General features: G+C 43.7%; 1 protein-coding gene across 3 annotated transcripts in view; it reads left to right on the top strand.

Moving 5' to 3' along the window:
- The first annotated feature begins 108 nt into the window (after nucleotides 1-108).
- Nucleotides 109-16049, top strand: part of CDH8 (cadherin 8) — a 159758-nt gene continuing 143817 nt past the window's right edge. The window contains exon 1 of one of the 3 annotated variants that reach the window (XM_077786269.2): nucleotides 109-661. Coding sequence is in view for 1 of the 3 variants with exons in the window: in XM_085589456.1 (XP_085445582.1) it covers nucleotides 2583-2603 (21 nt within the window). In the remaining 2 variants the exon portion in view is untranslated. Of the gene's footprint in view, nucleotides 662-2210; nucleotides 2604-16049 lie in introns of those variants that run through there. The other 2 variants (XM_085589455.1, XM_085589456.1) reach the window with 2 other exon arrangements.

Below are 16049 nucleotides of genomic sequence, written 5' to 3'. Positions count from 1 at the left end.
CCCTCCCTGCCCTGCCCTCCCTCCCTCCCGGCCCGCTCCCTCCCTCCCTCCCTCCCTCCCTGCCCTGCCCTCCCTCCCTGCCGCCCGGCCGCAGGCGATGCCCCGGCGCGGAGCCGGCGGCCCGGGCGCCCGGCGGGAGCGCGGGGAGCGAGCGGCGCCGCCGGCCCTGCAAAAGTTGTGTGTGCGCCTGCCGGGGGGAAGGCGGGCAGCGGAGGGAGGGGAAAACGCCGCCCCAAAGCGCTCCCACCGATTTCCCAGCGCTAGACCTGCCTCCGAGATCAGCCCAATAAGAGCTGCCAGGGGAGGCTCCCGGCTCACTTTTACACATCGCTTCACACTTAGGTTTGGCAGGCAGGCACGGCAGCGCTCTCATCCCGCGATTAGCGGATTTATTTGGAATATCCCTGCTTTCCTGGAGACGGGCGGCTGCCGCTGGCTCGTGCGAAGGGACAAATTAAGAATTGCACGCAGCATGCAGGCACAGAGAGCCGGGAAGCCCAGCAAGCAGCGGCTCCGCCAGCATCGGCAGCCTCGGAAAGCATGAGAAGAAAATTTGGAGCATCCTGCGCGTTCCCAGGGACCGGCTGATGCTTTTTTACCTCACCCTTTCAATCCGCGCCTGAAGTGGCTGCGGGCGAGCGGCTCCTTGCTCCTTGAAAGAGTGAGTATTCATTTTATTCAGACAATTTGTGGCTGCCTGCCTGGCAGAGGGCTCTCGCTCCGTGGGTTTCTGGCTGACTTGGGCTCTCTGTGCGTGCAAGGCGCGCTGGGCGAGCGCCTTCCTCGTCCGTAGGTGCGGTATTAGACTGAACTGGGGTCCCTCATTAAGTCGGATGTTTCCAAATTGCCAATAATGAAAATGTGGGATGCTTGTTAGTATTTTTCAATTATCATTATTATTCTCTCGGGAGAATAAGGGGTGGTAATTGTATTTGTCTTCCTGCTTGTTGGTGTTTTTTGGGAGGAGGTTTATTTTCCCTTCCGTTCTACAACCCTCCTTTGAAGAGTCAGGAGGACTTTGGATCACAGAGGCTCGCTTCTAAGGCTGCCGAACCCGTTTCTTCTCCTTGTTTTCTTATTTAGTACAATAAGTCTCTGGGCTATTTCACTGTGTTGTGAATAGATGCAGGGCTGCATTCATGCATTGAAATAGACTGCCGTTTTCGTGCTGAGAATAAAAATCATCCACTAGCCAGATATGTAAATGAGGGAGGAGGAGGCTGGAAGAAGCTTGGGGGGGGGGGGGGGGAAATCCCCCCGATTTATTATCACCTTCCCTCACCGCAGAGCTTTGCACCCCCTAAGTAAGTAAATAAATAAATAGGCATGGCTTCATAGCTTCCTTTCCTACTTTGAGAGAAATAGCGCTCTGGAAAGCTGCGATGGGTTTGAATCTGTAGCCTTAACTAGCCAGGAGTCATCCCTGTCCCACAGGTTGTTTTCCTTCCCATCCTTTGGCTGACGAAACAGAGGATGCACCCAGCTGAAACTTGGGAGAGGGAGAAAGGCCCTTAGCCCCAGCCGCTCGTTCGCTGCCAGGGCTCCCGCAGCAGAAAGGCAGGAGCCCGCAGCCCCCTGGAGCTGCTGTGCCGCTGAACGCTTCGTCTTCTCCGTGAGGAAGGCAGAGGAGGGGCACATCCTTCTCTCCTGCTCGGCTCCGGCTCTGCCGGCCGGCAGCACCCAGCGGAGCCCGAGCCGCCGGCAGCGTCCCCGCTCGGCAGCACCGGCGCCGGGCTCGCCCGGGAGGCGCTGCGGGGCTCCGGCACAGGAGCCTGGGCAGCTGCCGGTGCCCAGCACGGAGGAGCCGGATTCGAATCCTGCTCTGGGCTCTGCCTGCCGCCATGGAGGCGGCACCGCCTGACACGGGCAGCAGTTCCCTGGCGGCTCCTTGCCCTTCAGCCGTGGCTGGAATTTGCCTCCATTCAAACAGTTCGCGTTTCGTAGCGGCCGAAACAGAGCGGAATCGATCCGAGCTGGCGCTGAACGGCGCTGCCAACAGGTATCGGACTGTGCCCGGCTCTCCTCCCTTTCACACGGGCACAAACACTCTCTGTTCCTGCAGACGAGCCCGTCTCTTTTCTCCGAGGGGGCAGAAACGCTGCCGCAGCTTTTAGAAAGGCTGACACCTGGGCACAGCCAACCTGAGCGCCCAGAGGCTCGCCCGCTGGGGCGCTGGGTACCGCGGACAGCTGTTTTTTGGGAGGTGCTGGTGGCAAGAACTCAAACAGCGACAACTGTTTATTGTTTTAAAGGTAACGTGTCGGCGCCTAATGGCAGGGAAGTGAGCAGCTGCTGGCTTCAGCTTCAATTGAAGAACAGAGCTGCTAACTGCCCAAGCTGTAGATAAAGAACCCTCTTCACTCATCCTCGTTTGGAAATTCTTCAGGAGTTTCTCTGCAACAAGGATAAGGGGAAATACGCAGTGCTCTCGTATGAGTGATATTTCCCCTCTCTGTTCAATACCAGACTGCTGTGAACGAGAAGAGACTTCACAATAGGCTCCTCAGTATATATAAGTAAATAATGAAAGGATTCAGGAGTGGAAAATTACTCTCGTGTACATTTTACCTGTCTTAAACAAGATGATGAATCTTCTGGAAGAAGTTAGTATTTGGCATACCCGTAAAATTAGCAAATTTCACACCCATAAAATCTGATACCATCAGAACCCAAAAGCTCTCTGTGGTGTTACCTCCCGGTCTAATTGTATGAATGGTTGTGACAGAAGAACCAGAGGAAGGGAAGTGATTATTACATGACATTTTCATCCTTTAAGCCTTATTGTTCCCCCTCAGTGCTTACAGAAGGAGCACAGATTTCTGGTAGCTTCCTCCTAAGCTATTTATTGACTCCCTTCTTTGTCCCAGCTTGCATCCTGGCTGTGGAGAACTTTGATTTCCATGCTTAGTTGTAAGCTGATGGCCTTCAGTGCCCTTGGAGATTGAGGCATTTTGTATAAATTAGTTCTTAAATTATCCAGGTGAGCACTTTGTTAACTGGGCAGGCTGCTAGCCAAGAAACTAACTTTGGACACTTTATTCAATATTAAAAAATCAATAACACTCCATATGCCTGCTTAACAAATGCAGTTGATTTTAATAAGAAGTACAGCTGCATATGACAGCTACTCCTTTTATGCCTTTCCTTAAAAATAAACCAAGTTCTCATCTCTGCGAGGTGAGGTAGAACCCTCCTTAGATGAAGTCTCCTGGTGCTTTTTGAATGTTATTTAGTCATTCCCATCAGCTCCTGCTACTGAGGTCCAAAAAAGAGTTGTATAGCGGATGTAGTCCCACAGTCAGATTGAAATTCACTTTTTTGCAAAATTTGTTCTCTTTTAAATTTTTGTCATTTGTGAGCCTCAAGATTTTTCTAAAAACATTGCACCTTTATCAAATCAATTTAATCGATCCTTGGGCACTTTATTTGCACCACTCTTAACATATGAGTCATTGTCTTCTCTGAAATAAATATCCTTCTCCCTTCTTCAGCATGTAGAACTATTTCAAGGGAGAACTCACAGTCAGCCATGGACATAAATTTAGGTCTGTTAGCCCCTGAAGCTCTTTTTCTTTCTATTTCCTCTCACAGTGTTGCACAGTTCATCTTTTGAATCTTTGCTTAGGAAGACCATTCCCGCAGACTTTAGCTGGGACTTTTCTGGATGTTTATTGAAAACAGGGGCCTGGACCCCTTCCACTTGACTCTTGGTACACACAGATGATTTGATTTCCAAAACTTGAGGGGTGTTAAAGAGAGAGAAATAGTGATTTCTGAGGCTATGGACAAGCAGGGATGTGAACGTGTCCTTTAATTTCCTGGAGCTGTGCATTTCCAAGTGATGATTGTGCATGTTTTGTGACAGAATGCAACTGCTCATGCAGGTATTTTTATAAATCCCCCATACCTATCATATCTCAGCAGTATTCTTTTCCATTTCAATATTACTAAAGCCTGACCTACTATTAATAAAATTGTATGCTTGTAGTATATACTCAAGTGGTATCATAAGAATCTTTCATCTATGAGTATAAAATAATAAAACCTAAATTCTTTCAGTGGGAGGCAAATGCTACGGCAATTTCAGCTTGGAGCATTTTAAGCATCATTGCTACCATAAGATCACATCAATAGAATTAAATTAGATCAAGGAAACTCAACATTTTTCTTAGTGTTGTTGCCATAGAAAACGTGGCTCACTTCAGAGCTTTCTGAACATAACCATTTGAGCAGTAGACAGACAGAGAACAAAATAAAGTCCAATTTGAGATTACAAATGTGTGTCTATATATAATCATACCCATTTATTTTCCTCTCCTTTGTTCTCGAATCTGTCCAGCATGTTTCTCATTTTGTAAATAACATCAGCTCAGTGGCATTTCAACTACATGAATAAAATTTTGTTCCCAAAATACATTGGGTACTGATGGTTACCTGGAGCAGAAAGTGCAAGCTGAAAAGGAAAGATTTATCTGTGAACCAGTTCAGTTCCCAACAGATAGTCTTTTACCTGGAGCCAGATGCTATAAAAATCTGATTTCCACTGCCTTAGCCATGAGAGCGGCCTTTATCCATGGCCAGGTTGCAGTGACAGCACTCACAGAACTGATCTGCCAAGGTGTTGATCATGATGTGTCTTGTGGAAATCGTTTGAAATCATTCCTCATGAGAATGATGAGCACCCTGGCTCCGATTTGAGATGAACAATGCCCCTCAGAAGGGAAAGCTCCCATGGGAAGTGTCTGCTGGGTCCTGTGGTGCCCAAGCCCCAGACAAGCTCACAGAGGCATTTCTCAGTGTGTCTTTGCAACAGCTATGGAAGTTCAAAACAGTATGAAAACAGTCTTGGCAGTCCCTACTTCACAGTTTCAGCTTTTGTGTACATTCACACGAAGTGGCTTTTTCCAGGGAAGCAACGCTCAGCCTTGTTTGACAACTCCCATTTACACTATTTCCTTTGCAGCCACTGATGATCAGAATCATATGCACATATTTTATGTTTTATAAAAATATAAAACATATATTTGATACATATTTGTTATTTCAAAGCCCTAAATACGACAGCAAATGGAGTGCATGCACTCAAGAGGAAGTGCAATTCTCTAATTGGATTTTGCAACACTTCAGATGAGAATCTCTCTTATGGATTAATGTAACAGCTATGATTGACTGTAAGTAACAGAGTATCAAAACTTAATGTCACCGAAGTTTAGATCGTGTCCATTCTGGTCTCTGACTTTTATTTTTGTGTGTTTCCCAAAGTTAGATAAAAACAAATGAATAGTGGGGGCCAAAGCCCATTAAATCCCAGCTTGGCAACTCCAGAAGAAGTAAATTTAACATTGGAGAGTCCTAATTCTTTCCAAACAACTAATCTAAATTGATGGTAGAAGTGCCATCAAATTCAGTAATGCAAAATTATACACCTTCATTTCTAATTTCACATATCTCAACAGAGACTTGAGGTTTCCTGAAGACATACTTTATACAGTTAGAAAAGTCCAGGTATATTCAGAGTTTTCTTCTTTAAAGAGTTTTTAATACACACACACGCTCATGCATATGCCTGGAGAGTTTATGTAGCTCCACTAAATCATGATGTCCCATCATAATTTATAATCTTAGTTTAATCAGAATACATGTCAGGGAAACATGGGTCTTTCCTTAAGTATTATATTTTGTTTAATTCTGTAGAGAATACACAATATTCATTAAACAAGGATGTGAAAGTTCTATTGTACATATTTATGTATTTAAAAAAAGGCTGAAAAAGAAGTCCAGAAAGCAAGATATTTATGTCCCCGATTAATATTTAAAGATTTTTTTTTTCCCAGGAAGTACAGGATAAGCACATCCCAGCTGCTGAAAGTCTCCCGATAAACAATGCCCCAGGCAGAGCACGGTTAACACCTCATTCTCAGTCGCAGGCCAATCTGTTTGCCTTTTTATGAGCTCTGCACGTTGAGCACAGGTTGCCTTTTGTCCCTTCTCTGGTGGCAGTGCCAGAGGTGCCAGATGTTGGCGTTCACCTCCCGAGGAGGGAGCGAAGCTGCGCTTCTGCTTCGGGCACGGGAAAACGGCTTTCATCGCCGGACTGCAGGGAATAAAAATTACTTCAGACCGCTTCTTCCTCTTGCTATAGGGTGAAAACAGTGCTGATGCAACTGGTTTTCTTCTGTTTAAGCTTTTGGACCACTGTGGAAGCCTTTTCTGTCTCTCCGTTTTGAACCTGCATAATGAGATGATGTTCTGACACACATCAGTGGAGTGTCTGACTCCCAGAAACCCAAACCTTTCTTTTTGCCTAAGTATAAGAAGTTGAAAGGGAAGGTTGCAATTTCCTTTTGTTCCTCTGTAGAGCTAGAATAGCTGTATTGACATTTTAATACCTATGGCTTTAGTATCAGCTGTCATGAAGAAAAAAAATCCACAACAAAAAAAGAACCCCAACCCAATCAAACAAAAAACCCACCCAACCAACCAAAACCAAAATGACCTTAAAATATTTTAAACATTTATTTCATTAGGGAGGACATTTCACCTTCAGCTGCAAACTTCGTAGCACATGCTGTCTCTTTGTCCTGTACCTAAGCATGTGTAGCACACTGGAAGTCCAGAGCACTGCACAAAGCAAGGAATAATAAAGAATAAAAATAGTTTGAAGGTTCTGACAACACCCTTGGTGTATTTCTTTAAAAGCATTCTGGTTCCATAAAGTAGTGGCTGCTTCTGGAAAGATTGACAGCTTTATATACAAAAAGTCTGAGCCTTGACAGCTTTAAAGTTGCCCCATATTGATTTTACTATCAAAGACTAACAAAAAAAGAAATTCTATTGATACCAAGAGGAGTTGTACAAAAGGCATATCACTGGGTCAAGATACTCTTTTGTGGATTGGTTTTTTTAAGAAAGAATTACCTGATAGTAAACATTTGTCAAAAATTAGAAAAAAATATTTAGCCAGTCACATAAAAAATACTTTGTAGATATGATAAAGTACCATGTTAAGCAGGCACAAAATAACAAATAATTAATAATAATAATAATAATGGAGATATATTTCAATGTGATGGGTGTTGTCATTTTCTCTCTATCCCAAAGCCTCAGTGAAGCTGTGACAGATAAGGACCTATATCCTAAAACAGCCTCATCTCCACTCCAGAACACCAAAAGATGTTTCCCAGTAAAGCAGCCAAGTAAGAGAAAGAAGGCAGAGGAATTTGTCTTAGAAAGGCTTTTCTAAACCTTTGTCTGTCTGCCTCTGTAACAGACCCCCTAAAACAGAAGTAACCTGCTTTTTGGTAATGCTAATCTTCCTGATAGATTAATAAATCCTTCAGTAATTATTAGAGCTCTAGGTGTTGAAGAAACTGTTGCATTTCTGTAGCTGCATGTCCATATTTTCCCAGTGCATGGATTCCCTCAGCTACATCTGATGCAGAGGTTAACAGTTTGCCTAAACCAGTCCTTTAGCATTTGACACAAGCTCAGGAACTCACTTAATAACCTAAAGAACTGTGCAGAAGTCTTTAAAGGGTAGCAGAGTATGACTAAGCTTAAAAAGATAAAGTGATGTGTCTTTGCTCACTGAATTACTCTGTGTGTGGGTAGAGCAGAACACCTAAGACAAAAGCAGGAGAAGGGTGGTTCCTGTTGCCATTGCTGCTGAAATAAATAATGCTTTAGGAACCTGCTTTTGATTTCCCAGACAGCCAAAAGTAAATTGCCACGAGTAGTACATCAAAATGAACTCGGAGAACGGATTTGCACTTGGATTGGCAGGAAGCTCTGCCAGCACCAAGGATTTCGTGTAACATTTCCCAGCTCATTTCCCTCCCTGTGCAATTTCAGGTGTGTGGCCGAGGGAAAGGATGTGTGGATAATGCCTTAATGCTTTTCTGTGTTACAGCTAAGTCCAGGTGATGTAACAGTCCCTTAAAATCACTGTTAGTGCAATCTGCTGCAGCTACCTGGGGTCGTTCTGGTTGGCAGCAGTGCCTGGGCCATGCCCGGCCCGGAGTGTGGCTGCTGGCTCTGTGCCCTGTCCAGCCCCTCTCCAGGGCACTGGGCTGTGCTGGCCCACAGCAGCTCCCTCCTGATGGAGCCTTCTCTCAGACCAGCACATCTGTCCCTAAAACCTCCAGCATCAATGAATAAAACCACGGCAGGTTACCATGACTGGATAGCAGGAGTCCATCAGACATTTATTTAAGTAGTTTTCCGTCCCTAATTGCCTGTTTCTCCTCTTCTCCAGAAGTTTTCCTCCACTCAATTTTGTTGATTCAACTATTTCTTTGCTTTCTGAACTACATAGTGAAACTTCATGTGCTTTTTGTCAGCACAGTTCTCAAAACCTCCTGTTGTTGTCCTATAGTTGATGGATTTTTTAGTTCTGCAATGATCTGGGTTAGAGTCTTGAGGGAAAAGACTTTTTGGAACAAGATTTTGTTGCAAATTGTGTTTGTTAACCCACATTTCACTAGCCCCTTTTACAGTGTTGATTGCAAATTGCACAACTGGAGGGACAGAAAAGTGCAGTGGAGAAGGAATGGGAATGGAGACCAATTATTGGGAACGTGTAGCTTGCATGTTGTAGGGGCTGAGGGGGGGTAAGAGCCTCTTAAATGAAAATTGTTCTTGGAGGAATTATAGCATGAGCAATGGCCTAGCCCAGCTCTGTCAAAATGATTTGGTTTAAAAACACCTTACTATTAAAGGCGTTTAAGTTAACAAGATCATTTTGACAGAACTGGGTTAGGGAGTGACTGCACACAGTTCTGCTGGCAGATAAGAGGCAGGAGAGCCTAGCCAGGGCATGCAAGTGGCACTTTGCAGTGGGCACTGTGAGCAGGATCTGAGCCACTGCCATGGCAGCGTGGCTGATTACAGCCTCACTCCCTCTTCATCTTGCTCTTAGGTGGAGAACTGCCTCTTAATTTGACTGTTTTGTGAGTAAGTGACTAATCTTTACACAAACGAAAAATCCTCTGAGGAATAAACGTTATTATTTATGGCAAGAAGTATTCGTTGCTTTGCAGAAGAAAACATGAGCTTGCTGCCTTATCCAAGGTGATTTAAATCAAGTTCAGGTACAATTTAATAGATACATACTGGAAACAGGATGAGTATGGAGCTGAGATATGCAGGCAAGGATGACATGCTTATTTGTTGGATATAGTGTTTTGATAGTTCTTTTCAGATGGAATTTAGGTTTGTTCTGCTTTAATGGCAAATTAAAAACCACAGTTTTGTTGTGAGAGGGATGGAGCAGCTCTGCTGGGAGGAAAGGCTGGCACAGCTGGCATCGCCCACCTGCACAGGAGGAGCTTTGGGCTGAGCTCAGGGTGCCCTGCAGGGCCTGGAGGAGCTGCAGGAAAGATGGAGAGAGACAAGGGCTGGAGGGACAGGACACAGGGAATGGCTCCCAGTGCCCCAGGGCAGGGCTGGATGGGATGCTGGGAATGAGGAATTGTTCCCTGGCAGGGTGGGCAGCCCTGGCCCAGGTGCCCAGAGCAGCTGTGGCTGCCCCTGGATCCCTGGCAGTGCCCAAGGCCAGGTTGGACACTGGGGCTGGAGCAGCCTGGGACAGGGGAAGGGGTCCCTGCCATGGCAGGGAGTGGCACTGGGTGGGATTTAAGGTCCCTTCCAACCCAAACCACTCTGGGTTTCTATGGAAAGAGTAAGAAGAATTCCTACAAGTGGCACTGGAGCATTAAGGCCTTTCATTTCTGTGACTGAAAACATAAAGCTCTGTTGTGCTGCCAAGCAGGGATGAGTGAGGCAAAGATAATCACTGTGCCCACTGTGGGGAGGCTTTGCATCCTTTTGCTGCTTTTGGTGGGAAAGAACCTTCTCTGAGTCCTTGAGAAAAGGGACAAGGAAGAAAAAGTTGTAGTGTAGCCAATACCTAGAGAGGTAAGAAGAAACCTAAAAAGTTTAAGAAACAAGAACAATGTGCAGAAGAAAAAAAACCTGTAAAATTAACAGATATTCCACCCCTGTGGGGCCAAAAAAAAAACCCAAACAAACAAAACAAACAAACAAAAAAACCCACCAAAAACCAAAAAAAGGTAAGAAATGGCACTGGCTGGCATTCTCTAGGCAGTCATTAAATGAAGACCTCTCATCAATTATTTGAGGTTTCTTGTATTGTAATAAGGACTTGCTTATATTAAATCAGCATCTAAAATAGAAATTAGGTATTTAATGTATAAAATATAGTGAATACTGAAAATTCTACCAAAAACATCCTTTTGGGCAAAAATCATCAGGTTTTTATTTTTTGGTATCTTTGGAGTAACTAATTTAAAGAAAGCAGTACCCAAGGGTTTTATTTTACCTTAAAAACAGTTGTTTAGTAACTCACAAAATTCATCACAATGAAATAGTGAGTTCAAAGGACTGAGATGCTGCATATCATCACTGCAAATAAAATAATGAAAAATCTTTGCTGCACTTCTAAAGACAACCCTCCATGTCTCTAGTGTGGAGAAATGCTAGAGTGGCTCTAAAATATTTTGAACTGAGATCACAGTGTAAATCAATGCACTGGCATTTAATAAAGGGGTTTATCTGACCAGATGAATATTCTGTGCTTTTAAAAAGAAATAAAAAAAAATTGTTAAAGCTTTTTATGATCTTACTTTGCTTCTTTTTCAATGGGAAGTTTATACCTTAATACTTTTATTAAGTTTATTAATCTATTTAACAGATTGCAGTGGTCACCTTTTAAAGCTACAAGATGATTTTAAAATGGTTGTAGTGAAATAAACTCTGTCAGAAGCACTTTCCTCCACTCATGCACAAAAGGAGCTTTATATCTCTGTAAGTGCCCACTGCCACACCTGTTAGAAATTCTGTGCAAGGGATGAACTCCCAGCTGTGACCTGCATAGATCTGAGCTCCAGAACAGGTCTCAGTGTTTACTGAAGCTGTGTGCTGGTTATGTCCTCCTGTTAGGTTATAAACCTCTTTGTAATCACCTTGTCTTGTACTTGTACAAGACTTACACACTACATGTCTGAGTTTTATGAGTAGAGTTCCAAGATGCAAGTTCCTGTGAGCAGAATAATATTTTTCTAAAACTCCATCAACACACAGAGTGCAAAACAAACTACTCAGCTTTATCTGTATTTCTCTATGCGATGTGCACAGAGAACAAAATTTATGAATACATTTTAAGTTTTAGAAAACATAAGGCAGTTGTTTGAATCTCTACTCCATGACATAGTGGAGCATTTTCTTTCATCTATTTGCTACATTAAAGACATTCTTTATATTTTAAATATCACTTTCTCCTCTCAGGCATGAATAGAGAACTAAAGCTGTTTTGTAAACAGCTTTGCTGGATTAGAGGTGATCTGGAGTTATATATACCTGACAGTGTACAGGGAAACCACTCAGAAGATCACTGAAGTTTTGTTTAAGGCAACAGCCCAAGGCCATCTGAATATGTGGAGATTAAAAGCAAAAATTATACTTTTATCAACACAAGCAAAATCTTGTTGAAGGTGGAGCACTGCCTCCAGCCCTGGGCCAGCACAGGAGGGACCTGGAGCTGCTGAGAGAGCCCAGAGGGGCACAGGAGGAGCAGGGGATGGAGCAGCTCTGCTGGGAGGAAAGGCTGGCACAGCTGGCATCGCCCACCTGCACAGGAGGAGCTTTGGGCTGAGCTCAGGGTGCCCTGCAGGGCCTGGAGGAGCTGCAGGAAAGATGGAGAGAGACAATTGCCAAGGGCTGGAGGGACAGGGCACAGGGAATGGCTCCCAGTGCCCCAGGGCAGGGCTGGATGGGATGTTGGGAATGAGGAATTGTTCCCTGGCAGGGTGGGCAGCCCTGGCCCAGGTGCCCAGAGCAGCTGTGGCTGCCCCTGGATCCCTGGCAGTGCCCAAGGCCAGGTTGGACACTGGGGCTGGAGCAGCCTGGGACAGGGGAAGGGGTCCCTGCCATGGCTGGGGTGGCACTGGATGGGATTTAAGGTCCCTCCCAACCCAAACCATTCTGTGTTTCCATGATTCTGTGAAATACACTCTTGAAGGGCCACATGCTTCTTTTCTTATTGTTGCTTAGAAAAAAGTCATTCTGGCTTCACTGGAATAATTTTGCTGCCATTCCATTCTCACCACTGCTTTAGACCGTGGCATAATGTAAGAAGGGAAACTGCTACTGTTCCTCACCTGGTCTTCCTTGATTTCCAAGTCTATCTTTACATATGGCTTTTAATGTTATCTTAGCCTGCTTCAAGAGTCCTGTCATCCCCTCCTACACATCTAACCCAGAGGATTGCAATTTGAGTGCAAGGCATTTCTCAATTTTCCTATTAGCCAATGTGTAAATTGCTGGGCCACATATTTAAAATGCCTTCCATCAGCTCTCAGCCGTATACATGGTGTTCTGCTCTCAGGAATGGGGCAGAAAAGTAATTTCCAAGTTTGGTAAAGAAATCTGGGGGAAATCCCACCTCCATGCATCACATAAAGTGTATGCCCTGAGTCACTGATAGAGCCTGAATGAGAGTCTGTTTCTCAAATAACTCTTACAAGACTCCTGTAGTCCAGCTTGAGCTGTGGCAAACTTTATCCAGTGTTGGAGCTTACTCTAGGTTGGGGGTGGCTCTGTGTGGTGGAAAAATTTATTTTTTTAACTTGTGCTTTTAAAGAAAGGCTCAGTAGTCTTTTGTTGTTTGGTCTTAAGGTAGTTTATTGCAAGTTATTTAAAAGATTTTTTCTTAAGATGCTGCAGTTTGTTCAGCAGCTCAGGCAAAGGCACACACACACTTTGACATTTTTTTTGACTCTTGTTTTCTTCTTTTTTCCCCCCGCCCAGGGTTGGTGTTATCTTTTATATGGTATATTATGTGTTAAATGTTTATAGTTTTCTCCTAATGCCTATTACCTATATTAAATGGTGCTTTTCTACTCTAAACTAATTTGTGAGTTCTAACATTAGTAAGAACATGGAGGTAAGTAAGAAGAAACAGGGAGAACAGGACAAGCCTAAATCTTTCTATTTTAAAACTAATGATTTCCATGTACAAAACCCAAATCCCCCTGTACAGCACTCAAAAATTCTCCCCTTTACTTCATTTCTACTCTAATATCTAAACTTTTGTGACTTCTTGTTCTCCCTGCAAGGTTGGTAAATCATTCCATAGTTCAAACCCAAAATCACAGCTGTTTCCAGCTGCCTGCCAGGGTCTCAAATGCTTCTGACCTGGGCCTGGAACCTCCAAAAACGTCTGAGGGACATTTTGAGTTCTGACAATCCAGCTCCATGGTTCCACACTGGTCACATCCTTCTGCAGGACTGGGATGTGCCAAAGTCCCATTGGGTTTTTTTCCCTTTTTCCTGCACTGCCCAACCCTGCTGCCAGTGCTCTGAGCTTGTGTAACTCTGCTCCTCACGGGGCTGTTCCACTGAGGGGGTTTCATGGTACTGCTGATATTTCTGATGTGCTTTGGACTCCTTTGCCTTAAGGTATTGCTGAACACACAGCTACCATGAGGACAGCCCAGTCACAGTGAATCTTCTGTATTAGTGTGAGTGGATAGGACCTCAATTTGATTGGAGTAAATGAAGAGTAACAAGCAGGAAGTCTGGGGGAGGAACTGAGGAGGGATGCACTGAAATGAACTTAATGCTTTCTAAGGATTGAGAGTGGCAGTGTGAAAACCAAATATCCTCTTCTTTCTTCAACCAAAAATGGTTCTGGGAGCATCATATTGTTTTATCACATTTATTTCATTTCTTTTAGAAGGCTGTGGAGATTAATTAGGAATTGTTTTCAAAAAGCTTCTTGAATATGAAAGGAAGTGCTTTATTATTATTTGGTCCTGTTGATAAGAAGAATTATATCAACTTGTGCTGGAAGTGTAAGGAAGTCAGTCATGCCCACTTGGGTCCTTTTCTCTAAGGGGTTTTTTGGGTTTATATACAAAGTGGTTTTTCACCCAGAAACAGTCACTCTAAAAAGAGAAGAGTACTTACATCTTGTTCTGTTCAACCCCTAAAAAAGACCCTTAAGTTGTGTTTTCAGATTTCTGCCACCCCATTTTGAATTTAATCCTGGGTGTTGGTTGAAGATTATGTCTCTTGCTTAATTTTACAGTGGTTCTATTTCTCCTGTGTTTTGATTCTTGCTTCATTGAAGAAATCAGAGAAATCTGTGTCCTGGCAGGCACAGGCACCCACTCATACAGTGAGATATAAAGAGGATCCCATTAGAGCAAAACCAATCACTTTGACTGAAATTTGGCTGTTTCTCTCTTTCAATACCTTATACCTACAAACATTTCCCTGGAAATCTCTGTTTAACATGTGCCAGAAAGCAGCAGCAGCAAAATCCATTTAATTCCCTGGACTGAAGAGGCTTTTCAGAGGGTGACTGATGCATTCCATCATTAGACTGTGTGCTCCTCTTCCTTTTCTGGGATTGAGAGAATGTCAAGACATTTAAAGCATCTCACTTCTCTCACATTTTCCCCAAAACTTCCTCACGAGAGCTTGCTGTATTCTCTGATTCTGTTATTTCCACCCCAGTTGGCAGTGAGGCCTATGGAGCTCCAGGTTCTCCTGTAATGGATATTCCCCTCATTCTGGAGGCATTGTCAAAGCACTGCACTATTAGCTCACCATTCTTCCATGCTGCTTGAGGGATTGAGTTTCACTTTGGTAGCAGCTCCTCTCCCCTTCTAACAAGACAAATTTCTCACAGTTTCAGGTTTTCATGCAACAGATTTCACAGTTGCTTTGGCAATTACTGAAGTTTAAAAAAAATACTTTCTACATTGTTTGCTTTTAAAAGAACTGCTGAACAACAAACCACTGCTACTCCCCCCCCTCCAAAAAAAAAAAAACAAAAAAAACCAAACCCACCTAACAAACAACTCAGCTCTCAGGATTTTCATAAACATGCAACACTAGTGATTAATCTTAAAGTAGAAGAAAGCCAGCCTAAAACACAGTGTAAGCTTAAGAATAGCTGTTCCTACTCTCTTGTATATAATGGTTTCTCCTGAGATTGTTTGGATGTGATTCAAAGAAAATGTATCAAGACTCTTTTCAGGTAATTCTATAACCCTGTAATGCAGCCCATTTATCTGAGCTGCATCCCATCTAGTTTTCCATATGATCTGTGGCTGCATTTCTGGGTTTGCCCATCCGTCTGGCATCAGCCCTGCTATGTTAACTTGCCTTTCCATTTCAAGGAATATTTAATCTGAGATGAAACGTGGTGTGACCTTTTAGTACATCAAAGGGTGGGCAAGGAAAGAAAGACAAAATGCTCCCAAGTGTCCATCTAGGAAAATGTCTTTGAAATGAAACACGACTGTGTGCTTTCTCTGAGAGAGGAGAGACACTGACACCTGTAGTGCAGATGTGCATAAATGGGTTTCTTTAGGTCCTGGTAGTGGTCTGGTCTGGGAATCATGGATTTCACAGAGGATTTAGCAGTGCTGTTTCTGCTGGGCAGTGGTGCTGCTGCAGAGACGTGATGGCTGAACAGACAGTGGGCTGCTGGAGCCTTGTACACTCAGGAGTTAGTGTTTTGTTGTTGTTGTTTTTGGTTTGGTTTTTTTTTTTTGTTTGTTTGGTTTTTTTTGTGGAGGAAAGAAGCATAAGGATGCAAGAACTTTATTTTGATTTGCTTATATGACAGAATATGTGTTTGTAGTTGACCACATTAACAGTGCAGAGAAGGTTGGCAGCTTCTTCAGACTCTCAGATGAACTGCAAGGTCCCAGAACAGTTTGGGTTGGGAGGGACCTTCAAGATCCTCCATTTCCATCTCCCTGCCACTGACAGGGACACCTGCCACTAGACCAGGTTACTGCAAACCCCATCCAATTCTTAGGCCTGATTATTTTCCTAAGTGCATGTAATAATTTATCTGGGTCTTCTCTTGGTATTTCAGGCAATGAAAGAACACACAGAATCAATTTGACTGTGCAATAATATTATGAACTACAAATTTAAACCCTAACATGGCTGATTTATAATGTAAAAGTAAATAAGATGTTTCAGAATGCTTTCCTAAGCTCTTTAGTCAC

This window comes from Lonchura striata, chromosome 11 (genome assembly GCF_050655825.1).
Source record: "Lonchura striata isolate lonStrDom1 chromosome 11, ASM5065582v1, whole genome shotgun sequence".
NCBI lineage: Eukaryota > Metazoa > Chordata > Aves > Passeriformes > Estrildidae > Lonchura > Lonchura striata.
Note: the sequence above shows the minus strand (reverse complement) of the source record. Positions and strands in the feature narration are given on the sequence as shown.